This window comes from Gossypium hirsutum, chromosome A10 (assembly GCF_007990345.1).
Source record: "Gossypium hirsutum isolate 1008001.06 chromosome A10, Gossypium_hirsutum_v2.1, whole genome shotgun sequence".
NCBI lineage: Eukaryota > Viridiplantae > Streptophyta > Magnoliopsida > Malvales > Malvaceae > Gossypium > Gossypium hirsutum.
This window is the reverse complement of record NC_053433.1, coordinates 33,339,436-33,365,076: the sequence shown is the minus strand read 5'-3', so window position 1 is coordinate 33,365,076 and position 25,641 is coordinate 33,339,436. Positions and strand designations below refer to the sequence as shown.

The 25,641-nt window shown below is 33.9% G+C and overlaps 1 protein-coding gene across 4 annotated transcripts; it reads right to left on the bottom strand.

The window, feature by feature from the left end:
- Positions 1-25: 25 nt before the first annotated feature.
- Positions 26-24,571, bottom strand: LOC107897938 (hydroxymethylglutaryl-CoA synthase). Of its 4 annotated transcripts, none has more exons than XR_005903551.1 (7): positions 24,105-24,412; positions 23,687-23,918; positions 22,765-22,871; positions 22,471-22,603; positions 21,552-21,604; positions 1,168-1,256; positions 60-263 (listed from the first exon to the last, which is right to left on the bottom strand). XR_005903551.1 is itself a non-coding variant. In XM_016823546.2 (7 exons), the coding sequence occupies exons 3-6, from the start codon at positions 23,401-23,403 to the stop codon at positions 21,587-21,589; spliced, it is 321 nt and encodes a 106-aa protein (XP_016679035.1). In that variant the 5' UTR covers positions 23,404-23,435; positions 23,687-23,918; positions 24,105-24,412; the 3' UTR covers positions 20,602-20,770; positions 21,552-21,586. The 4 variants fall into 4 exon arrangements, 3 of the variants coding, with proteins under 3 accessions (XP_016679034.1, XP_016679035.1, XP_016679033.1); XM_016823546.2 differs by lacking the exons at positions 60-263; positions 1,168-1,256 and adding exons at positions 20,602-20,770; positions 23,341-23,435; XM_016823545.2 differs by lacking the exon at positions 1,168-1,256 and having other exon boundaries at positions 26-263.
- Positions 24,572-25,641: the final 1,070 nt, after the last annotated feature.

Genomic DNA, 25,641 nt, shown 5'->3' with positions numbered 1-25,641 from the left:
TATCAATCACCGTGTTATCAAGCAACAATACACTGTTAATTATTCAATAATCAAACTCAAACATGCATATATGATATTATAAATCCATAAAAATTTAAAAATGTCCAATGTCCAAGTTTAATTACAACCAAAATTAAACTAAGTCTCAGAAGTTCCACAATGCCCGATTAACATCTCTAAAACATGTAACTAAATCTCTACCAAGCCTTAATCTCTTGGAACTCTCTTGCTCAGCTCCTCAGCTCTTCAATCCCGTCGAATAACTACACGAATGTGAATATGTGAGCTTAAAAAGCTCAATGAATGTTAACAAAAGGACGAGTAAATTAGCACCCAAATCATGCTTAAATTGAAACCAATAAAATATAAATTTTCAATCACAATATCAATCCATAATAGTTCAATGTCATATGCTCAACCATGTATAAAAAATCATAATTAATCATGGCATATAATCATCAATTTAGCATATAACATTTCATATATTTATATTAGCATATACAATCATGGCTTAATCAAGTCATACATCGGATAAACAAATCTCCTTACTCCCAATCAGAATTAGAATCAGTCCTAGATTGAGAGGACCGAGGCCACACACTCCCTTATATCGCCTCAAATCAATCCCGTTGAGTGGAGACACAAGCTTAACACTCCATTATCTACTCTAAATTAGTCTACCTAGAGCCTCATTGCTCACAAATAACATATCAATATGGTGAGTACTCACAAATATTATGGCATGCCAACTATATTCAATGGATCCACCATGCTATAATATCAATATAACCAATCAATCATAACATGATTTCAATCAATAATGTGCTCAATTTAAAATATCAAACTGCATATGTGAATCATGTAACATAATCATTTTAACATCAAATTAAATATAGCATACCGATTACCTATTATCAATGTTCATTTATCAATTGAAATATCAACATACCATGAACCAAAAACTCCAGCATGCTTGATTAGTTCACCATTATAATCAATCAAATCAAGCACATAAAACCACTTAACAAAAAATTTATCACTTAAACATATATCAATAATCTTGAAAAATTAATCAACCAAAACTCAATTAAATATTTGCAATCATTAATTAATCATCCAATTAAGCATAAGGGTCAATTTACTAAATCGCCCTTTAATAACACTCACCGCACAACTAATTCAACCATAACCAAGTGATCAACCAAGCAAATCCAAGCTTCAATTTGGATTAGCTCAATCCTCTTCAAGATTTAGAGCTTCAACAGAGATAAAATAAATATTACCACCTTTCAAAAGATACAATAAATACAAATTTTCATCAACTAGGCTACACGAAATTCTCACTCAAATTTACCTTACCGGATTAGTATCATCAAGTCAAAAACTCGATTCCTCACAAAATCGAGGACTCCAACCCTCCTAATCACTTCCAAACATCAATACTAGACCAAATAAACATATACTAAGCATCAATTTCATATTTAAATCAATTTCACAAAAATCCAAAAAATTTGTTCATGAAGATAATGAAATTCGAAATTCTTTAAATTACTTTACAAAACATGTTTAATCTTGATAAATTAGATCAAAAACCTTCTAATATATCCTTTTTGAGTTGGAACATCCATTTATTTGTGGGTTTCCTCTCAAAATTCACGATCCACCATTAAAGCACCTTAAGCTTTTGAAGAAGATGGCATTGATAAAAAAAATCATGTAATTATCACTCAAATCATGTAAATATGCTTCTAATGATCATAAAAATAAGTTTAGAAATAATAATTACCTTTGATTCGTTCTAAATTCTTTAATTGAAAATCTTGATTCTAGAATCTTGAGAAATTTTAGAATATTTTTGGCTACTTTTGTGAATAATTTCGAGTGAAAAGAGAGAGTATTTTGAGAAGGAAATTTGTTGAATCTATTCTCTGATGATAGATCTTTAAAACCATGTAAAGAAAATGAATTTTATAGCTATCTAATTTGATGTAAATGGTGTGAAAAGTAGGCTAGATGCATTGTGTTTACAACTAAAACAACCCACTAGAAATTTAAAAATTGGGAAATTTGCCCAATGGTCACTCCTACATTTTTCTTACTTTACCAATTGATCATTTCCCTCAAAAATTTCGAATTTAAAGGTTTATTTGCCAAATAAATACTCCAAAATTTCATTTATTTAACAATTAAATCCTATTTAATTAATATTTAAATTTAACTCAAATTAACCCCAATAAAAATTATTTTAAAATTTTTTCGACCCAAATTATTATTTTCACTAATAATTATTTAATTACTTTAAAATTAATTTTCCAAAAATATTTTTATTTTTCAAATTATTGTTTAATTGATTTTAGATGAAATTGATGTCCTAAATTAAATTAAAAAATTATTATTAACCCGATAAATTCCTAAATTCATGCTCGAAACTTGAAAAATGTACTTGAATTTACTAGACCCAGTTTAGGGAGATTACACGGAGACACTATTTGCTGGAATACAGGTTTGTGGTATTCACTAATAATGTTGAAAATAGTTATTTCCTAACCCAGAAAAAGTTGTCTCCAAAACAAACTCGTTGGTAGGTTTTCCTAGCGAAGTTCGATTTTAGCATGGAATATAAGCCGAGGAGTGCCAACACTGTGGCTAATGCGCTCAGTTGAAAGATGGAGTTTGCAACAATCAGCCAACCCACTAGTCCTTTAGTGGAGAGTATTCGAGAGGGATTTTCCCATGATCCCACAGTCAAAAATTTGATCAAGCTTGCCAAAGATAGAAAAACGAGGCGGTTTTGGCTTGAGGCAAAATTGTTATACACTCGGGGACATCGTCTTTATGTGTCTCAATATAGGAACTTGCGCAAAAAAGTCATGAAGGAATTTCATGATTCGAGATGGGCTAACCATCGAAGCATGCACCGTACTTTGGCTCTTTTGGAGGATCGGTTTTATTGGCCTAACATGGGAGATGATGTAGATACCTATGTGAAAACTTATTTGGTGTGCTAACAAGATAAGATCGAGTTGAAGACTGCTGCCGATTTGTTACAACCTTTGCCTATTCTGGAGAGTCCATGGAGAGATTATCCATGGACTTTATTGTGGGTTTGCCTAAATCTGATGGGTTTGCAAGTATTTTTGTTGGTGGTGGACAAGTTTTCGAAGTGTGCAACCTTTATCCAGCAACCAATGAGTGCCCTGCTGAGGAGGCAACTCTTTCATTCCTTAGACATGTGGTGAAATATTAGGGAGTGCCACAGTCTATCATCAATAATTGAGATGGACAATCCATGAGCTGGTTCTGGATGGAGCTGTTAAAGTTAATGGGTTTGGACTTGAACTTTTCCACTAGCATGCATCCACAAATCGATGGGCAAACAAAACGAAGGAATGTGTTGTTGGAGACGTATCTTTGGCACTATGCAAGTGCCACACAAAAGGACTGGCCAAAGTTGCTGGATGTGGCCCAATTTTCTTACAACTCGCAACACAGTGGGGCTACGAATCAGAGTCCATTCGAGATACTGACAGGACAATAGCCACTTACACCCAATGTTGTTGCAACTCGCTATGCGAGACCAAATTCAGCAGCTTATCGATTTGCGATAGATTGGCAAGAGCAAAACGATTTAGTTAGAGCTTGTCTACACAAGGAAGTAAGCACAACAAGAAGTAAGCAAATCATAATCGAAGGTATGTGCAATTTTAAGTTGATGACTCAATCCTTGCTAAACTGCACTTGATTTTGCGACATAATGGCTTGCACAAAGGGCTTGTGCGACGGTATGAGGGACCCTTTCGAGTTGTGAAGGGAGTAGACAGCCTACAAGCTGGAGCTGCATGCAAAGCTCAAAGTCCACCCAGTGTTCCATGTAAGTATGCTTAAGCCATTCCATGAAGATCAAGAAGATCCAAATCGAAGCAAGTCCGAATGAGCACCAATGGGATTAAAGGTCTCCTACAATCTAGTAGTTGAAAGCATCAAGGAAAACCGTGTGATCAAATGAAAGTACTATTGGTCGTGGCATGAATACTTAGTTCGATGGATGGAAGGGTTTTCCCGATAGTGAGACAAGTTGGGAACCCACCGAGGCCTTGTGGCAGTTCCAAGACAATACAGACCAGTTCCATGCGAAGGACGTGATGAGGGCGTTGCTAGAACAAGTGGGGGAGAATGTCATGGGTTGCGCATGGGAGCCCGCAACCATGGCTCACTTGTACGACCCATCAAGTTCAAGGGAGGTCATTTGGCCCAATCGAACTGGCCCATTGCTTGGAGAGATTGAAGGTCCATTTGCAAAGCTTGACACATATGGAATGTGATCTTCAAAGATATGCAATCTTAGATATGATATGTAAATTTTAGAAGATATGATTCTGTAATATTAGAGATTTGATTTGTAGATAGCTTTTAATCTTAGCCATTGATGTACTTTGATTTGTACCGTTGAACTTGGGAAGACTCAACTACAAATAGATGCATCTCCCATCATTGTAAATCACTTCATTCTTAAGCAATAAGAATTCTTGAAAGCATTCATTCAAAACTTTCTCTCTTGTGTTCTTAGCTTTCTGTGGCTTTGTTCTTATTTTGTTCTTCGTTCATCTTTGTTCATCTTTGAGTCGCTTTCGCTATGTATTGATTCTATGGAGGAATTCTGTTGAATCCTCAATTGTTGGAATTAGTCTAACTTAGGCGTTTTTGGAGCAAAGTAAGTACCTAAAGCTGCACGGATCGTGAGGCAAAAATTCTAAATCCGTAACACTTAGCCCATCTTGAAAATTGCCAAAAAAAGCCCTTAAAATTAAAATTAAAACAAGTCCAATTTTTTGAATGCAGGCTTTAGGATGAATTTTGGGGATAACTTTTATATATTGTTATAGATGTTCATGTACTATATTCAATTTTTTAATATATATATTATTACTTACAGATGAAATTAGGAAAATAAGTTAATAAGACAATTTTGATTCCATTAGTTTTGAAATATATTAAGTACCCGATGCATACATGTATATAGATATAATGTGATTTGATAAGGTATTATAAATCAATGTCGTTAATTATTCGGCTTTCAAGTATTTTATGTAAATGAGTATTAAAGTTTGTGCCTTTAAATTTGAATTCTTTATTTATGTATATAATTTGGTAATCATCAAATTAAAAATTTTCATGAAATGTAAATTAAATCATGTAAAATTTTAATGTCTATTTAATTAATGAAATGTTTACAAGAAAATGAATAAATTGATTTCATACTTATTACAACTTTAGAATTTATCAAATATTAAATTATTTATTCTATAAATAGTGAAAATTAAGGAGATAAATTATTATTTTTGTTAAATATATTTTTTTTTTTGAGAAAGGGCAAATTGAAGTGTTTAAATGCTATAAATTGAATATTTAAATGTCTAAGGGACAATGCATATATTTAATAAAAAACTAATTATTTTTATATGAATATTTGTGGTATTTATTTATGATAGTATACTGCTATCCGAAGGAGAACTAAGATAGACTTGAATTCATAGAGATACTTGAATCTATCCGAGCAGTAAATTTGGAGCTCATTTGCACTTGATTCTATTAAATTAGAAGGTCTCATTCACTCTTCTTTTTAGAATTAATGTTAGAGGTACGTGCTAAGCTTAAAATGTTTGTAAATCGAGTTGGTAAATTGGAATTTGGCCATTCATTGTTTGGAGTTCTGAATAATGATGGAAATTGAGTTGGCCATTCATTTTTTAATCTAAAGTCCAACTTCATTTTAAATTTAGGCCCCTTGGAAACCAATTTAACTTTTAAGCCCATTTTTCATTTTATCCCAATGACCCATTTGTTAACAAACTTGTTGCTGGGGTTTCTAAAACCCTAGCCTCAGTCGCCGCATATAGGTACAAGCAAAAAATATGAAACCTTTATAACCAATAGAATTTCACAAACACAAAAAGACACATTTTACAATACGATTTTGATATTAAACGGATCAAACAAAAAATAAGAACGAAATAGCAATAATCCGGATTAAGAACTTGATATAAAAACCTTAAAAAAATCATAAAAAAACATCATAATCAACTATAAGCATTAATCGGAATGTAATGGCTCAATTTTTGTTAGTGTCTGAAAAGTCGATTTAAAGTTAAATTCTTTAAACCGAGCCGCTCGAAACTTAATTTGAGAAATTAGTGAGTTCAATACAGCTCTAAGAGATGAAATTAACTAGTGATTAAATTGATTAAGCTATTTAATACATAGTACATGGACTAATTTCTAAAGATGTGTAAACGAGGGGATTTAATTTAAGTAATGATCAAGTCCTTGTTAAGCAATTAAATATTGTTAAGCAATTAAATATATCTTTAAAATCAATTGATCCATAATTTTATATAAGGTTAATGGCCTAACTTGATCATAGCCATCACGCTCCACTATTTATTTCAAGGATTAATTATGACCCTTAGATTAAACTATTTATAATTACTAAGAATTATTAATTATGAATATAAAAGAAAGGGATGAAAGAGATTAAGTGGATATCTCTTCTTCTTCATTCGGCTAAGAGACTAAAGGGAGTAAAATCAAAGCTTTTGGATGTTTATTATTCCTCCATTGCCGTAGGTTCCAACAAAAAATAGGTAAGATTTTCTTCATGATGTTTTATAGAATTTTGATAATCAATGTTAGAAGGAGCCCAAATGGTTCAATTGTTAAGTTTTAGTTGAGAAATCATGTTAAATATTAGGTTAGAAAGAGAGTCAAGATGTGAACTTTGGATGAAAATTGTTGTAATTTGATAGTTGGAAGTCCTTGTAGTATAATTACGAAGTCGAATTGTGATTCGATCAGATAAAGTGTAAATTACAAGCATTTCAAATATTAAGGTCCAAAAGGACCAAAATGAATAAATGTATAACATATTTGATTTGAATGTTTTATTAGTTAAAGATGTAATTTTAACTTTGTGTTCATATTTAATTTATAAAATATAATTAAAGACGAAGTTAGTTCGTCAAAAGAAAGGGAAGGCAAAAGACATTGAGGATTAGTGATTTTCGGTTTGTACTTTTATAATTTTTGTTCTTTTTGTGAATTTAATTAAGTAATTAAGCTAATTGAATTGTAGTGATAATGGCATTATGAATGTGTTAAACTATTCCATGTCAAATTTAGTACAAAGGGTAAGTTGACAGGTATGAATATGCATACAAAATTCATTATGATACTGTGATGTTTGATTATTATCTTATCTTGATAAGAAGTATGTGGTATAATATGTGTTTTACTAAATTTGTACTAGAGAAATGGTTGTTGAGAAAATTGTAGCAGCCCGATTTTGGGGCTAGTCAGAATAGTGGTCTCGGGACCACAAATCTGAAGTTGGAGAAATTATTTTATTATTATTTTGGATTCATAGCATGTTTATATTAGTACAAGAAAAATTTGGTGGGTTAATTTTGACGTTTGTGAGCCCAATTGCGAAAAAAGACTAAATCGCATAAAATGCAAAAGTCCTAAATTGATAGTTAGAGGTGTCAAATAGCTAGACAATAAAAATTAGGGGTCTTTAAAGGGAAATTATACCCTATTATGATAGCATGGCCAGCCATTAGAAAAAGATGAGACAATTTTCAAGGTTAGGTGGAAATTAGGTGGCTTATTTGACTAAAAAGGACATAAAATAAAGAAAGATGATATCATCCCTTTTTCATCTTCTTACCCAACCGATTTTCAGCTATTTTTGGGGGTGTTTGGACTTCAAAATTTTCAGTAACTTATCCTTCCTAGAAGTGATTTCCATTTCCTTTGTTTATGATTTTTGTATTTTTGAGACCCTTGAAGCATAAGCTTTCAAATGAGGGGTATATCTTGCAAAATGGTTGAAGGTCTAGGGTTTTTACATGAGATCATTTGGGTGTTTTCTGAAATTTTATGGAAGAATATGAGTCTTAGTTGTGTAAAAGACAACTTTTGTGAAAGGTGTTACCATGAAAACACCTAAAGGGACTATTTTACACAAGTTGTAAAATAGTTGATAAATGTGTGAAATATGATGAATTTGGGGTTGCTATAAGAATAAAAAGAGTTCAGATAGGCTCAATATGTGAAGAAATTCGATAAAAATCAATTTTTGAGCATAGGGGTAAAATGATCATTTTGCCAAAGTCTAGGGGCAAAATGGTCATTTTGCCGAAGATGTGAGTTTTTAATTTCTTAAATTTTTTTAGTGACTAAATGAGTTTATTTTGCTAATATAGATCAAGAATTGTCAAATCCGAACCTATACCGAGGGAAAACCAAGCAAGTTGACTAAACCGACTAGTCGTATACGTTTTGTAATCTGAGGTAAGTTGTATGTAAATAATACAACTACATTGTTAATATATGTATTAAATTGTATTGAGTTAATATAACATGAACTGCTTGGTTGTGAAATTGAGAATGTATAATGATAATTGAGATAGTGGAAATTCCGTTGTAACCTTAGGAAGTAAATCGGATATTCATGCCATGACGTTTGGGGTCATTTGTGTGTGAGCTAGTGTAAGAAATGTCTAGGACATGCATCGACCACATTATGAGAGCCAGTGTAAGACCATGTATGGGACATGGCATCGGCATTAAGACGTGAGCTAGTGTAAGACATGTCTAGGACATGCATCGGCCTCGAGACGTAAGCTAGTGTAAGACATGTCTAGGACATGCATCGGCTAAGAGATGATAGTCAATGTAAGACCATATCTGGGACATGGCATCGACACTTTACCCATGTTTGAGGCTTAATGAATATCCAGTAGTGTTCCAAATGGTTCAATGGTGAACGTTATGCTCTTAAGCTAATGAGGAAAGTATAATCGTGTTGTGAATGGTACAGGTACCTAATTGGTACGTATGAGATATGAGCTCTCTATATATATAACTTGTGATTGGTATAGACGACAATGAGTAAGTTATACTTATGCCTACCGTGGTATTATGAGCATGCTGGTTATTGGAATATTATTGTTGTATATTTACTTATATGCAACTTACTAAGCTTTTATCCTCACTCACTTTCCTTTCCATTTCCTTACAATGCCGCCTATCTAGCTCAAGGATCACCTGAAGTCAGAGATATCGATCACACTATCAACCGAAGCATTCAGTATAGTTGGATTTATATTTTTGAATATGGCATGTATAGGATTCAAACTTTATTATTTTGTGTTTTTGAAAATTGGCGAAATGTGTTGGCTTGGGTTGGAAGCCTTTCAATTTGTATTATGCCTTGAATGATGGCTAACATTCATTTTGGAATTTATAGAAGATGCATTCTCATGGTGGAACGAATGTTTATTGTGGTAGATTTAATTTTAGAAATTGTGCTCTTTTTAGCATTGGTTGAATTTGTATGGAAATAGGCAAGTAAGGGTGGCAATGAGGCTTGGTAAATAGTCTTATATTGTCCACACAGGTACACACATGGGCATGTGTCTAGGCCGTGTGTGACACACGATCTATCCCATGGGCGTGTAGTTCAGCCATGTGCCTTAGCCGTGTGGAGGACGCGGCCTAGTACACGGGCGTGTGCCATGGCCGTGTGTCATTTTGGGAATGCTGACGTCAGAAACAGAATACCCATGTTTTTGCACACGGGCTAGGACACGGGCATGTCGTTGCCGTGTGAGAGACATGGGCCAATGACACGGGCGTGTGCCTGGCCGTGTGAAAACCTCTGTAGGTGTGAATTAGAAATTATTCTACACGGGTGTGGGACACGGGCATGTCCCAAGGTGCTTAGGCCGTGTGAGCCACACGAGCCATCAGCACGACCATGTCGAGTTGGTCACACGGGTGTGTTGCCCTTCCACACGGGCATATGCCCTGTTTTAAGGATAAAATTTTCATAGTTGGTTTAAGGACCCAGTATAGTCCCGAATGGCTTTCAACGGTCAATTTGAGGCTCGTAGGCCCATAACAAGAAGTTTAAGGTAGAGATTGAAAAATTTTAAATTTGGACCAAGTCTCGGTGACTTGAGATTGCTTGTATGCATGAGATCTAGTAAAGGTAATGCCTCGTACTCCACCTCGACGTGGGTTACGGGTATGGGGTATTACATTTAGTAGTATCAGAGCTATGGTTTAGTCGGTTTTAGGACTGACCTAGCGAGAGTACGAGTCTAGCTATATATGTCATAATTGTATATTAATAGTGTGACGATTTTTGACGATTATAAATTATGTTTTCATATAGTAAATGGATCCTGATAGAACCATAGTAGATGACATAGAGAGTAACGTACCGACTTCCGTCGAAGGGACCGCGCCAGTAGAGAGTGAGCCTGTAACTATGGGCCAAAGCAGAGGCGCTAAAGAGGCCTACCTCTGAATGATGGACGTTTGGTACATGGAGTTTGTTCGTGCGAATCTGAACACTCCACCTTCCTCACCTCCTCCGATTCCTCAGTATGCCCAGGTAGCTCCGCAAGGTGCGGACATGTTTAGAAGAGATAAGCCTCTGGTAGACAAGATCTGAAAACAATGAGCAGAAAAGTTCCAAGCTAGCATAGATGATGACCTAAAAAGAGCAGAGTTTTGGCTAGAAAATACAATTAGAGTATTTGATGAACTATCATGCACACCTGAAGAGTGCGTGAAATATGCAATGTCGCTTCTATGGGATTCGACTTATCAGTGGTGGAACACTTTCGTGTTCGTCATACCGAAAGAGAGGATCATGTGGGAATTCTTCCAGGAGGAATTCCAGAAAAAGTATATTAGCCAAAGATTCATTGACCAAAATAGGAAAGAATTTCTATAGCTAAAGCAAGGGCGAATATCAATGACGGCATATGAACTTAAGTTTGTGAGGCCTAGCAAGTATACACGTGAGTGCATGTCTATAGAAGCCACTATGTGTAAGAGGTTTGATGACGGCCTCAATAAAGATACCCGAGTGTTTGTGGGCATCTTAGAGCTGCGGGAGTTTGTGGCACTTGTTGAAAGAGGCTGTAAGGCTGAAGAGTTGATTAAAGAAAGGAGGAAAGCGGCTTTTGAGTCGCGGGATTCAAAGAAGAGACATATGGGGAAATCACATCAGTCCTTATCCAAAAGGTTGAAAGAGTTCACTACCCTATCAAATGCTTCGGAGGGGTTATTCAAATAGGAAGAAGAACCGGCAGAACACAACTTCTAGAGCCCAGACCACTTCGGCCGCAAGTGTTAGTAGCACTAGACCAAATAGGCTAGAATGCTCGCAATGTGGTAGGCGTCATTTTGGCGAGTGCCAAGGGAATGAAAAGGGTTGTTTCAAGTGTGAATCATTGGAACACTTCATTTGTGATTGTCCTGAATTGGACAAAAAAGAAAGAAAACAAGATGTGAAAGCAAGTAGTGCTCCCTTGAGGGGTAGATCACAAAAAAACCCTGGAAGTGGAGTTAGCAGTAGAGGAACACCAAGAGATACTATGGTGAGATCAGAGGGCAGAGCACCTGAAAGGACTTATGCTATTCGAGCTCAAGAAGAGGCAGTCTCCCAACGTGATCACGGGTACCTTTTCTATTCATGAAATATCTGTTGTTGCTTTAATTGACCCGGGATCTACTCACTCTTATGTTTGTATGGATTTGATACCTTGTATGAGTATGCTAGTAGAGTCCACTGAGTTTGTAATAAAAGTATCCAATCCTTTAGGCAGACATGTACTAGTGGACCAAGTATGTAGAAATTGCACTTTGACAATTAGAGGTCATTGTTTTCTAGCTAACTTGATGTTATTACTGTTTAATGAGTTTAATGTAATCCTTGGGATGGATTGGTTAACTGCTCATAGTGTTGTAGTGGACTGCAGGAAAAAGATAATTGAGTTGAAATGTAAAGACGAGAATGTTCTTCGAGTTGGGCAAAGTGAGTCAGATAATTTGCCTATAATAATATCGTCGTTGACTGCCGAGAAATATTTAAGGAAAGGATATGAGGCTTATCTAGCTTTTGTGTTGAATACTCAAGTGACTGAGTTGAGGATTGAATCAGTACCAATGGTTTGTGAGTTTATAGACGTGTTTCCAGAAGAATTACCCGGATTGCCTCCGGTGAGGGAGATAGAATTCGGAATTGAGTTAGCTTTCGGTACGACACCCGTTTCTATTGCTCCGTATAGAATGGCCCCGATAGAGTTGAAAGAGTTGAAAGCAAAGTTGTAAGAGCTAATAGATAAAGGTTTTGCAAGACCTAGTTATTCACCGTGAGGCGTACCAGTATTGTTTGTGAAAAAGAAAGACGGGTCGATGAGGTTATGTATTGACTATAAACAACTCAATAAGGTAACTGTAAGGAACAAGTATCATTTGCCAATGATAGATGATTTATTCAATCAGTTGAAGGGAGCCACTGTATTTTCCAAGATTGACTTGAGATTCGGATACTACCAATTAAGAGTGAAAGAGTAAGATGTACCGAAGACTGCGTTTCAGATAAGATACGGGCATTATGAGTTCCTCGTCATGCCCTTTGGTTTGACTAATGCCCCGGTAGTGTTTATAGATTTAATGAACTGCATTTTTCGGCCGTATTTGGACAAGTTCGTAGTGGTTTTTATTGATGACATACTGATTTACTCGTGAGATGAGAATGAACATCCGAAGCATTTGAGAACTGTGTTACAGACTTTGAGAGATAAATAGCTTTACACCAAATTTAGTAAGAGTGATTTTTGGCTTAAAGAGGTTAGATTTTTAGGACACATTGTGTCGGGTGATGGGATCAGAGTTGACCCAAGTAATATCTCGACTATTGTGGAGTGAAAATCACCGAAGAATGTAACTGAGGTTCGAAGATTTTTAGGTTTAGCCAGATATTATAGACGATTTGTAAATTAATTCTCTATGATAGCTACACCGATAACAAGGTTGCTGCAAAAAGATGTCAAGTTTGAATGGATAGAAAAGTGCCAACAGAGTTCTGAGAAATTAAAGGCTTTGTTGACCGAAGCCTCAATGTTAGTGTAGCCAGAGTCGGGCAAGGAATTTGTGGTATATAACGACGCCTTTTTAAATGGTTTGGGGTGTGTGTTTATGCAAGAAAGTGAGGTCATAGCTTACGCTTCAAGGCAACTGAAGCCACATGAGAATAATTACCCGACGCATGATTTAGAGTTGGCTCCTATCGTATTCGCGTTGAAAATTTAGAGACACCATCTATATAGCGAGAAGTGTAGGGTGTTCACTGATCACAAGAGCCTTAAGTACTTGATGACTCAAAAGGATTTAAATTTAATATAATGGCGATGGTTAAAGCTAATAAAGGATTACGAGTTAATTATCAACTACCACCCGTGAAAAACAAACGCGATTGCCAATGCATTGAGTAGGGAATCATTATTTGCACTGAGAGCAATAAATGTCAATATGGCTTTGTCTGATGATGGTTCAGTTCTAACAGATTTGAGGGCTAGACCGACATTTCTTCAAGAGATCTGAGAAGCTCAGAAAGGTGATGAGAAATTGCAAGCCAAGAGAACTCAGTGTGAGTCGGGAATTAAATCATATTTTCATATTGGTACAGATGGATGTATAATGTTTAAAAACAGAGTTTGTGTATCCAAGGACAATGAGCTTATTCAGAAGATTCTGAGAGAGGCACATAATGGTCATTTGTCTGTGCACCCAGGTAGTGTAAAAATGTACAACGACCTGAAGAAAATGTATTGGTGGTCGGGTATGAAAAGAGACATTTCAGAGTTTGTGTCTAAGTGTCTAGTGTGTCAGCAAGTGAAGGCTAAACACCAAGTACCTTCGGGTCTACTTCAACCTATTATGGTTCTCGAGTGGAAGTGGGATCGGATCACTATAGATTTTGTGACGGGTTTGCCGGTAACCCTGAAAAAAAGGATGTTGTTTGGGTTGTTGTGGATAGGCTAACCAAGTCGGCACACTTCACACATGTACGTACCGACTACTCCCTTGAGAGATTAGTTGACTTGTACGTTTCTGAGATTGTGAGGCTTCTTGGAGTGCCATTGTTGATTATCTCAGATCGAGACTCGAGATTTACCTCGAGGTCTTGGAAAAAGTTACAAGAGGCATTGGGAACAAAGTTGAGTTTTAGCACAGCTTTCCATCCGCAAACCGACAGTCAGTCAGAGAGAGTAAAAAAAATATTAGACATGTTACGGTGTTGCATCCTCGAGTTCCAAGGCAGTTGGGAAAAGTATCTACCGTTGGTTGAATTCGCCTATAATAACAGTTATCAGACAAGTCTGAAAATGATGCCTTATGAGGCTTTTTGCAGGCGAAAATGTCGAATGCCCTTGTATTGGACTGAGCTAAGAGAGAGTTAGATTCACGGGATCGATCTAGTCAAAGAGACTGAAGAGAAAGTTAGGGTGATTCGTGACTGCTTGAAGGCCGCCTCGGATAGACAGAAATCCTATGCGGATTTGAAACGAAAGGAAATTAAGTTTCAAGTCGGTGATAATGTTTTTTTGAAAGTGTCCCCGTGGAGGAAAGTTCTCAGATTTAGTAGAAGAGGTAAATTGAGTCCTCGTTTCATAGGGTCTTATGAGGTTATCGAGAGAATAGGGTCGGTTGCCTATCGATTGGCTTTACCACCAGAATTAGAGAAGATTCACAATGTGTTTCATGTGTCCATGCTACGTCGATATAGATCGGACCCTTCGCATATGATTACACCTTCAGAGGTTGTGATTCATCCGGACATGACTTATGGTGAAGAGCCGGTCAAGATTTTAACTCGGAAAGTTAAACAATTGAGAAATAAGAGTATAGCACTTGTGAAAGTTTTGTGGCATAGGCATGGAGTCGAGGAAGGCACATGGGAACCCGAGGAGACTATGAAAGATCAGTACCTGAACTTGTTCACCGGTAAGATTTTCGGGGACGAAAATCCCTAAGGGGGAGAAATGTAACAACACGATTTTAGGGCTAGTCAGAATAATGGTCTCAAGACCATAAATATGAAGTAGAATAAATTATTTTATTATTATTTTAGAGTCATAGCATGTTTATATTAGTACATGAAAAATTTGGTGGGTTAATTTTGACGTTTTGTGAGCCCAATTGCGAAAAAGGACTAAATCGCATAAAATTTAAAAGTCCTAAATTGATAATTAGAGGTTTCAAATAGCTAAAGAATAAAAATTGAGGGTCTTTAAAGGGCAATTATACCCTATTATGATAGCATGGCCAGCCATTAGAAAAAAATGAGACAATTTTCAAGGTTAGGTGGAAATTGGGTGGCTTATTTGACTAAAAAGGAAATAAACTAAAGAAAGATGATATCATCCCTTTTTCATCTTCTTACCTAACTGATTTTCAACCATTTTTGGGGGTGTTTGGACTTCAAAATTTTCAGCAACTTATCATCCCTAGAAGTAAGTGACTTTCATGTCCTTTATTGATGATTTTTGTATTTTTGAGACCCTTGAAGCATAAGCTTTCAAATGAGGGGTATATCTTGCAAAATGGTTGAAGGTCTAGGGTTTTTTCATGAGAGAATTTAGGGTGTTTTCTAAAATTTTATGGAAGAGTATGAGTCTTAGTTGTGTAATAGACAACTTTTGTGAAAGGGGTTACCATGAAAACACCTAAAAGGACTATTTTGCACGAGTTGTAAAATTGTTGATAAATGTGTGAAATATGATGAATTTGGGGTTGCTATAACAATAAAAAGAGTTCAGGTAGGCTCAAGATGCGAAGAAATTCGATAAAAATTGATTTTCGAGCATAGGGGTAAAATGGTTATTTTGCCAAAGTTTAGGGGCAAAATGGTCATTTTGCTGAAGATGTGAGTTTTTAATTTATTAACTTTTTTTAGTGACTAAATGAGTGTATTTTTCTAATATAGATCAAGAATTTTCAAATCGGAACCTAGACCGGGGGAAGCCAAGTAAGTCGACTAAACCGACTAGTTGTATACGTTTTGTAATCCAAGGTAAGTTGTATGTAAATAATACAACTACATTGTTAATGTATGTATTGAATTGTATTGAGTTAATATAGCATGAATTGCTTGGTTGTGAAATTGAGAATGTATAATGATAATTGAGATAATGGAAATTCCGTTGTAACCTTAGGAAGTAAATCGGATATTCAGCCATGACGTTTGGGTCATTTGTGTGTGAGCTAGTGTAAGACATGTCTAGGACATGCATCGGCCACGTTATAAGAGCCAGTGTAAGACCATATCTGGGACATGGCATCGACATTGAGACGAGAGCTAATGTAAGACATGTCTGGGACATGCATCGACCTCGAGACGTAAGCTAGTGTAAGACATGTCTGGGACATGCATCGGCTACGAGATGATAGTTAGTGTAAGACTATGTCTGGGACATGGCATCGACACTTTACCCACGTTTGAGGCGTAATGAATATCCGGTAGTGTTCCAAATGGTTCAATGATGAACGTTATGTTCTTAAGCTAATGAGGAAAGTATAACCGTGTTGTGAATGGTACAGGTACCTAATTGGTACATATGAGATATGAGCTCTATATATATATAACTTGGGATTGGTATGGACGGTAATGAGTAAGTTATACTTATGCCTACCTTAGTATCATGAGCATGCTGGTTATTGGTATATTGTTGTTGTATATTTACTTATATACAACTTACTAAGCTTTAATGCTTACTCTCTTTCCTCTCTATTTCCTTACAGTGCCACCTATCTAGCTCAATGAGCACCAGAAGTCAGAGATATCGATCCGAAGCATTCGGTATAGTTGGATTTATATTTTTGAATATGGCATGTATAGAACTTAGACTTTATTATTTTGTGTTTTTGAGAATTGGCCAAATGTGTTGGCTTGGGTTGGAAGCCCTTCAATTTGTATTATGCCTTGAATGATGGCTAACATTCATTTTAGAATTTATAAAAGATGCATTATCATGGTGGAACAAATTTCTATTGTGGTAGATTTAATTTTAGAAATTGTGCTCTTTTTAGCATTGGTTGGAATTTGTATGGAAATAGGCAAGTAAGGGTGGCAATGAGGCTTGGTAAATAGCCTTATATTGTCCACATAGGTACACAAACAGGCATGTGTCTAAGCCGTATGTGACACACGGTCTGCCCCATGGGCGTGTAGTTCGACTGTGTGTCTCAACCGTGTGGAGGACACGGCCTAGTACACGAGCGTGTGCCATGGCCATGTGTCATTTTGGGAATGCTGACGTCAGAAATAGAATACCCAGGTATTTACACAGGGGCTAGGACATGGGCATGTCTTGGCCGTGTGAGGGACATGAGCGCGTGTCTGGCCATGTGAAAACCCTGTAGGTGTGAATTAGAAGTTAATTCTACACGGGTGTAAGACACGAGCGTGTCCCAGGGTGCTTAGGTCGTGTGAGCCACACAGGCCATCAACACGACCATGTCGAGTTGGTCACACGGGCGTGTTGCCTTTCCATACGGGCATATGCCCTGTTTTAAAGAAAAAATTTTCATTGTTGGTTTAAGGACCCAGTATAGTCCCGAATGGTTTTCAACGGTCGACTTAAGGCTCGTAGGCCCACAATAAGAAGTATAAGGTAGAGATTAAAAAAGTTTAAATTTGGACCGAGTCTTGGTGACTTGAGATTCTTTGTTTGCATGAAATCTGGTAAGGGTAATGCCTCGTACTCTACCCCGGCGTAGATTACGGGTATAGGGTGTTACAAAAATGATATATGGTGATTTTATATTACAAGTTGAAAATTTTGACTATTATATGTAACTATTCTATAAAATTTCATAATTGCCCTATTAAACAATATTAGACATATTAAATGTACAGTTGGCATGTCCTAATTTTCATCTTAATCGATTATATTTCAAATTCTGACCCGACTTTAAACATTGAAGCTAAAGTGACCAATGCATCGACTGTTTGATTATCTTGGCAGCCGCTGAAATTGAATATATTCAAACTGCTCGATTAGTCTTGGATGTACTTCTAATTAGGGACCAATTTGGGATCTCCTATTTCCCTTTCTCCTTTCAATTAATAGTTTATCAATGCTGAATCACCAAACACCCTCAAAGCTTTGGCCATTTTCTTAATCGCAATTTGTAAACCTAAAATGCACGCTTCATACTTAGCCATGTTCGCCTAAGCAAATGTCAATTTTGTAGTAACCGGGAAATGTTGTCCATCTAGGGAGATTAGAACTACTCTGATCCTAATGTTTGATGGCCCATCAAAATATACCCTCAAGTTTCCTTCTTTGACCTTTGAAATAGACATTATTTCTTCAACCAAAAACTCAAGGTGTATGGATTCATACTCTTCTTCTGCATGATCTACTAGAAATTCTGCAACTATACTTCACTTTATAACCTTTTGAGAAACATACACAATGCCATTTTCAGACAAATCTACTTATTATCGAGCGATCCTTCTTGACAAAAACAGGTTTCTCAAAGATGACCTTGAATGGATCCTTAGTTTTATATATCAAAATATAACTCATTAATTGTATATATAAAATTAAGAATGACATAAAACCAACAATCAAAACCACAACATTCTAACCTGGTTAATATGCTCATTTCATTCACAACCTAATGTGCTGTCATCGTTATTTTTCAAAAAACCATTCATCATCAAATCATTTATAGAATAAATTAGACATCATGTTTGATAAAAATCATTCATCGTCAAGCTCACCAACATTTATTAACTTCACATATTAATCATATATAAAACATAAAACTTATCATCAAATTCATATAATCTTTTTTTTATATGTTTTTTGGAGCCACGTAAATATTATCATAGCGAAAATTTATAATGGATGAACATATATTCTTTAATGAAGCTCATGATACCATATGTAAAATTTAATGATTGGAATATTATGAAAATCAAAATCTTGATATTGCATAAATAATTATTTTAAGATCTTTACAATAATATGGCTTTCTCAAGTAAGAATTACCTAATGTAGAATTGGAGTTGGCCACTAGATTTGATGAAAAAATATAACACGATAAATTGATTTCTCTTTTTTTGATCTTTTCCCTTAATGTTACACAAACCTTAAGTAGTGAAGGCTATAAATTTTCTATTAATTTTTAATATGTGTTTTGTTGTGTAACCCTAGTAAGTAGAGGGAGGATTAATTTATAATTATTAACCTTTAATCAAATGTGTTCGTCAAATAATCAAATGTATAGATAAGATTTAATTTATATTAAAATAAATTGTTTAAACCTTTAAATTGAAGCACACTATTTTAGACTTACTTAAGCCCACAAAATTAAACTTCAAAATCTTAAAAAAAATTTATTCCAAAAAAAGACATAAAGGATGGGAAAAAGTAAATGGGAAACAAAGCAAAACATCATGTTCTAAGTTTAAGAAAAATTGAAGTAAAGACAAGGCAATGAAAATGAATTTGGGAGAGAAAGAGACAGATGAGCAAATAATGTGATGGAGTTTTGAGTACTCCAAATGCAATACCATATATATATATATATATAACTTGGTCATTTTGGAGTGCTGATGTAAAATTATTGAGATTAAAATTTAAAGATTATAACACAGTTAGGATGTGTTTGAAAATAATTATGTAATAATTTATTAAAAGAAAAATTTATATGCACATTAAATATAGCTTAAATTTGAAGAAGTAAGTAAATGTTATAGTGTTTTGTGTTCAAATCTCATTATATATGTATTTTTTAAATTTTATATAAAATATTTAAATTACAAAAATACTTTCAAAATAAAATTTATTGTTTTGTAAAATTAAATTTTTTTTGATAATTTCATAATTAATTTAGAACTCGATTTAAAATTGACATCAACTCAATTAAACTTTTAATATAAAGTACAAATAGATAATCTTTTAAGTCAAACTACTTTTATCCATTAATTTGAATTTATTTCAAAATAAATTTTAATTGATATAAAATATTGTTATGTAAGTATAAATAAAAGCTTAAGCAGGGGGAATTTAGAGGAGACTCCACAATTCTTAAATTATAGAATTAAAAGTTATTATGTTGTAAAATTATATTTTGACATTTAAAAAAAATTATTTAATTTTTTTTAAAATGATAAAATTATAAGTTAATATAAAATAAAATTATACTTAAATATGCTGAAACAATTACAAAGTAAAATCAGAATTTAGAAGCAAAACATTTGCAATCAATTCCAAGACTCCATTCAAAAATTTGTACAACTTATTAGAACGTAAATTAAACATTAAAATATTGTTTGAGTGCAAAAAGAGTTAAAAGCTAATTGGAACAACGCCGCAAAAATTAGTGGCATTTTTTTGAAAAAAAATGCCGCTAAAGACCATGACCTTTAACGGCGCTTTTTTCGCAAACGCCGCTAAAGACCATAACCTTTAGCGGCGCAGTTTTCTCAAACGCCGCTAAAGACCAGGACCTTTAGCGGCGCTTTTAAAAAAGCCGCTAAAGACCATGACCTTCAGTGGCGCTTTTTTCGCAAACGCCGCTAAAGACCATGACCTTTAGCGGCGCCTTTTTCGCAAACGCCGCTAAAGACCATGACCTTTAGCGGCGCTTTTTTCACAAACGCACACACACAAACATTGATCCAATATGTAATTTAATACATAGAAAAACACACACACACAAACAGACACACAAAGTATTAGAATTTCTAAAACATAATTCATCCTGGTGAGAAAATAATGCCAAATCATCATCACATCTCATTAATCAAAGGAAAAAGATCAGAAAAGAAGAAGAAACAATATACAACAGAGGACTGGTTCAAGCTTTAGATGAAGCCAAAGTATTGCAATGCCTGCATATATAACTTAGTGAAACTAACAACAAAAAAACACAAAATAGACAAACAATCACGCAGCAAAACTAGAGCAAATACAAGAATTTAAAAAATAAAAAAAAAAGATGATAAATGGCAGCAAAGCTAAAAACAAGTAGCAAAGTCAAACTATGCAGGCGATAAGAAGAAAATAACTAAAATTTTAAAATTTAAAATAGTACAGGGCCTAAAATTAACTAATTCGAAAAGTATTGGTCAAATTAAAATATAAGAACTAAATGCATAACTTTCGCAAAGTATAGGAACTAATAATAGAATTAACCCGATATCTTTCTGTTGATTTGAAGTTTCTATCGACCTTTACCAATTCTCTGAAGCACATACAAGATGGAGATGTCTAGATTTAATTTCGAGTTTTTTACTCTGCTTGGCTTTAAGATGGGAAAGCAGTGGAGTTGGAACATGGGCATCCATTTATTTTAATGGGAGTTGAACCAATGGACAGAATTCATGCATACTTTGTAGTCTCAATTCTAATCCAAATTACTTGATTTGGAAAGACTCTACCAGTGGGGATATAAACTACTGTTGATAGCATACTCAATTAAGGCACCTATGGTTTGCCGATGCAACTAGGGACAACAAGCAAAGTTTGCATTTCAATCACTCTTCAATGCTTAAATTAATAGTTTTTTGTTTAAGAAAATGAATAAAGATAGAAGAAATTTATATTACAGGAGACCCAAAGTAGCAAAAGATTATAGAAAATAAAAAAGGGTAAAAGAGAAGCTTAACATACCTGAAATAGAAGAAGAAAACTGTGAAAAATCAGTTTTAGTGCTTATTGACTACCTGTTGAGTTTGAGATAGGAAAGATTTTTAGAAGACCAAACTTTATACAAAAAAGAAACTGTAAAAATTATATAAAAAGCTAATAAAATTTTAGCTAAAATAAAAACTTCAAGATTTTAATATTTTAGATTTAAGTATATAGTTTCTTTTCTAAATTTATTCAGGTTGTGTTTTTTTAATTTTTAAATTTAAAGGTAACATAAAAATATGAAAATAAAAATATCAATTGCAAATTATATTTAATTTACATCACTGGAAGAGCATATGAAGTTATAAATTGAAAAGATTTAACCAAAAAATATATACATGTCACATATAAAGACTGTAGTTCTACGAGTTGCACAACGGCATTATCTAGTTATGCCAGTAAAGAGCTTTCCTTGTTTCACCTTTTGTATATTTCTCCTAGTTACAGGAAACCAAATACCCCAGTAAGAGAGGTGGAAGCGTGAAAGGACAGCATTTTCTAAACCGATTTGAGGACAACTAAAATAACTAAACCAAATGTTTAGTCTCATTAATTATATTATAGTAGCAAAAATAATCAATGTGGACCGAAATATGATAGATGATATGATATTTTTTTTATTTTATAGTTTTATTTATTTATTTATTTGTTTTATTATTTGAAAATAATGAATTTCTTTTAATTTGGAGTTTAAAAAAATATTTTTTTCTTATTTAATATTAATCCATTAAGCATAGCTCAATACTATTTTTTTTAACATGAATTCCTCTAATATTAGCAATATTTTTGTAGCATAACAAAAAAAAATAGCCTTTGACAAAATGACCCCGTATAATGGCTAGCAGCTAGAAGGGACAACTATCCTAGATAAGAAATCGTGATGATTGGGGAAGAGTACCTCAAAGATTTGCATCAAGAAGGTCTTAATGGACTTGCTCTTGTCGATCACAGTCTCACTACCAACTTCAAGACGGCCGATTTGTTTGGGGTCAATCTTATATTTTGCAAGGAGTGAAGTAACAGCTGTTAAACTGCATATCAAACATAACCACATTAGTAAAATCGAAGAAAGTGTTCATTTCAACCATCCATACAATGCAAATCTTAGTCATTATTATACATACTGTAAAATAGTATTACGTGATGCTAATAACATATAAGAAGAGTAGACATAAAATGTAGAATTTGTAACCTCATAGAGATAACATCTTCCACTTCTGTACAAAAGGCCATGCAATCTTGTCCAAGTCCAATGGTGTATTTCCCCTTACTAGCACCATCATGAGCCTCCAATGCTTCCTGTTTTGTAGGAAAAAGAAATGAATATCATAAAATTAATCTCATATTACATTAATCTATGAATAAATAACATATCAAATAAAAAGCCATCATTCTGCTATAAACTAAAACAAGTATTCATAACCATATGATCATGCAAAACTAGAATTTTTTTTTCTAGGGAAAATTGTAATTAACACCCATTGATCCAGTAAGGAATCAAACATAACACTTTAACAGTAGTTAGACTTCACCAAATTATAGAGTTCAAATGAGATGAACTTTTCAGATATACAATTAAAAATTTTGAAACAAGAAAAAAACCCCAAGAAAATTAAATTTGGAGGCAATCAGTTTATTCACCATAAATAACCAAAAAAAATTCCACCTTTGACCCATTTTTCTCCCTTGAATCAGCTACCCAACCAAAACCCAGAACTCAAAAACTCGAAGAAATTAATAGGAAAAAAAAAGGAAGAGATGAAATCACCTGTTGAACACAAGTAGGAGGGAAGTAGATTTCCATAGCAAGAATTCCCACATTCTTATCCATTGCTAAATGGATATTAACAAAAATATCCTCAACTGTTGCAAAGCCCTAATTTCTATTAGCAAACTATGTTTATATGCAAATGCAAATGTCATAATTTAAAACCAAATTCCATTCGCATAAGTAATAATTTAAAACCCCCTGATTTTGCTTCACCTTAAGATTACAAATTGCAAGTGAATTTGAAGTATGAAATCAAATGATTCAACAAAAATAGCCTTAAAGGATAATGCCAAGTCACAGTGAAGTTTTTGAGCTATGAAAAGCAAGGGAGTGAAAAGGGTACCTCGGTTTCAACTTCGACAGCAGCAAGATGGAGCATTTGAGAATTGCGAGTAGCGGAAGTTGGAGTGTCATCATCTTCAAAGTCTTTGACTGACTTAACAATCGGTAGCTTTTTGTGTATGTCCAATGGGCGTGGCCTAAACGATAGCCTACTCATTTTTTGTTCTTCCTTTTTCTTTCACCTCACAGCGCACTCTCAATCGATTCAGTTATTCCACATCGAAACCAACACACTAATTAAAAAGATAACAAAGCGAAAATCCACTTAACAATTCAAATTCAAAAGAAGAAAAGGAGGAAATTTAGCACTTGTATTTTCATGCACTGGTTCATACTGAAAGCAAACGGAACTATAGGCAGAGCAATCATTGGTAACAACGGAATTGAGCAACAGGAGATTGAAAAATGGAGAGGCTTACATTGATAAGGGAGAGGTGAAACGGGAGATTTCTAGGGTTTCGTTGCTGCTGCTGCTGGGGCAGGGATTCTGAAATCTCTTAGATTGCTGCCCCCGGAATGTCTTCTTTTCGCCCATTTAGTCTTCCCCCGGTTCTAGGAGCAGCGATTGACTATCTTGATGCGGAGGGATCGCTTCTTCATGAACCAAAAGTTATATCCTAAACCAACAGATCCTCTTTCTCACAGCATTTTTGGAGCAGGCTCAGTGCTTTCTTGAAAGCCTAGAATTAAAAGAAACCCTAACAGATCGAGAGAAAATGAGTAGGGACTAACGAGCGGGTAATCAAAAATTGGGGATTTTAATTTTTTTTTTTTTTTTTTGCGGCGTTTTCACTAAAAACGCCCTTATAAGATAAATTTTAATTTTTTTTTATTTTTAACATATTTTTTTATTTTTTTTCTTTTGGAATTTTTTTTAATTTTGAATATTGAACTTTTTAATTGAAATATGGACTAAAATATTAAATTTTAAATTTTTAAGTTTTTTATTTTTTATTTTTTTATTTTTTATTTTTTATTTTTAAATTTTAAATTTTAAATTTTAAATTTTAAATTTTAAATTTTTAAATTTTGAGTTTATTTTTTATTTCGGTTTAATGTGTAATTGTAGACGTGAAATTCTAATTGTGGTTTAAATGTATAGTTGAAACTTTAATTTTGATTTAATCATACACATTTAAAAAAAATACATCAATATATTTTTATATTGAATAAATATAAATATTTATGTATCCATGCAATATATAAATATAAAATGATGTTATATCAATAATTGTGTAAAAGAAAATGAAAAAACTTGGAGACAATATATATTTTAAAAAGAAAATGAGTTACAATTAAAAAACGTGGAGACACAAATGAGTGCAGAGAATTTCCGTTCGTATAAATAAATATATATATTTTGATTAATCAGTATAGATAAATATTAAAATAGTATAAACAAAAATTATTAATAAAATTTAAAGGTAAACTTATCATTTAAAACATTTTCCACAAAATGTCCCTTCAATCCATTAAACAATATAACACCTTATTAATACATAAAAAAATATTTTTTTATCAAAATCAAGATATCTATTATCGATAACAATAATTAATTATAGGGTTTAAGATTTAATTATTGAATATGATTCACTTGAGATTAACATACTATATACCCATGGCCATTAAACCTTAAACCATAAAACCTTAAACCATAGACCTTAAACCTTAAATATTAAACCGTAAACCAAAAAATAAATTTAATCAATATTAAGTATTGCTTCCATAATTTATTATGAACATAAGCTTTTACATTAATATATATATGTATATACACATCAACATCCATGTGACGTTTTTTAGGGTTTAGGGTTTTAGAAGTTATGGTTTAGCGTTTAGGGGTTTAGTATTTTAGGAGTTATAGATTAGTGTTCATGATTTTTTGGGGTTTAGGGTTTTAGGGGTTATATGAATTTTAGCGACGTTTTACCAAAAGCGCCGCTATTGCCCCAACTT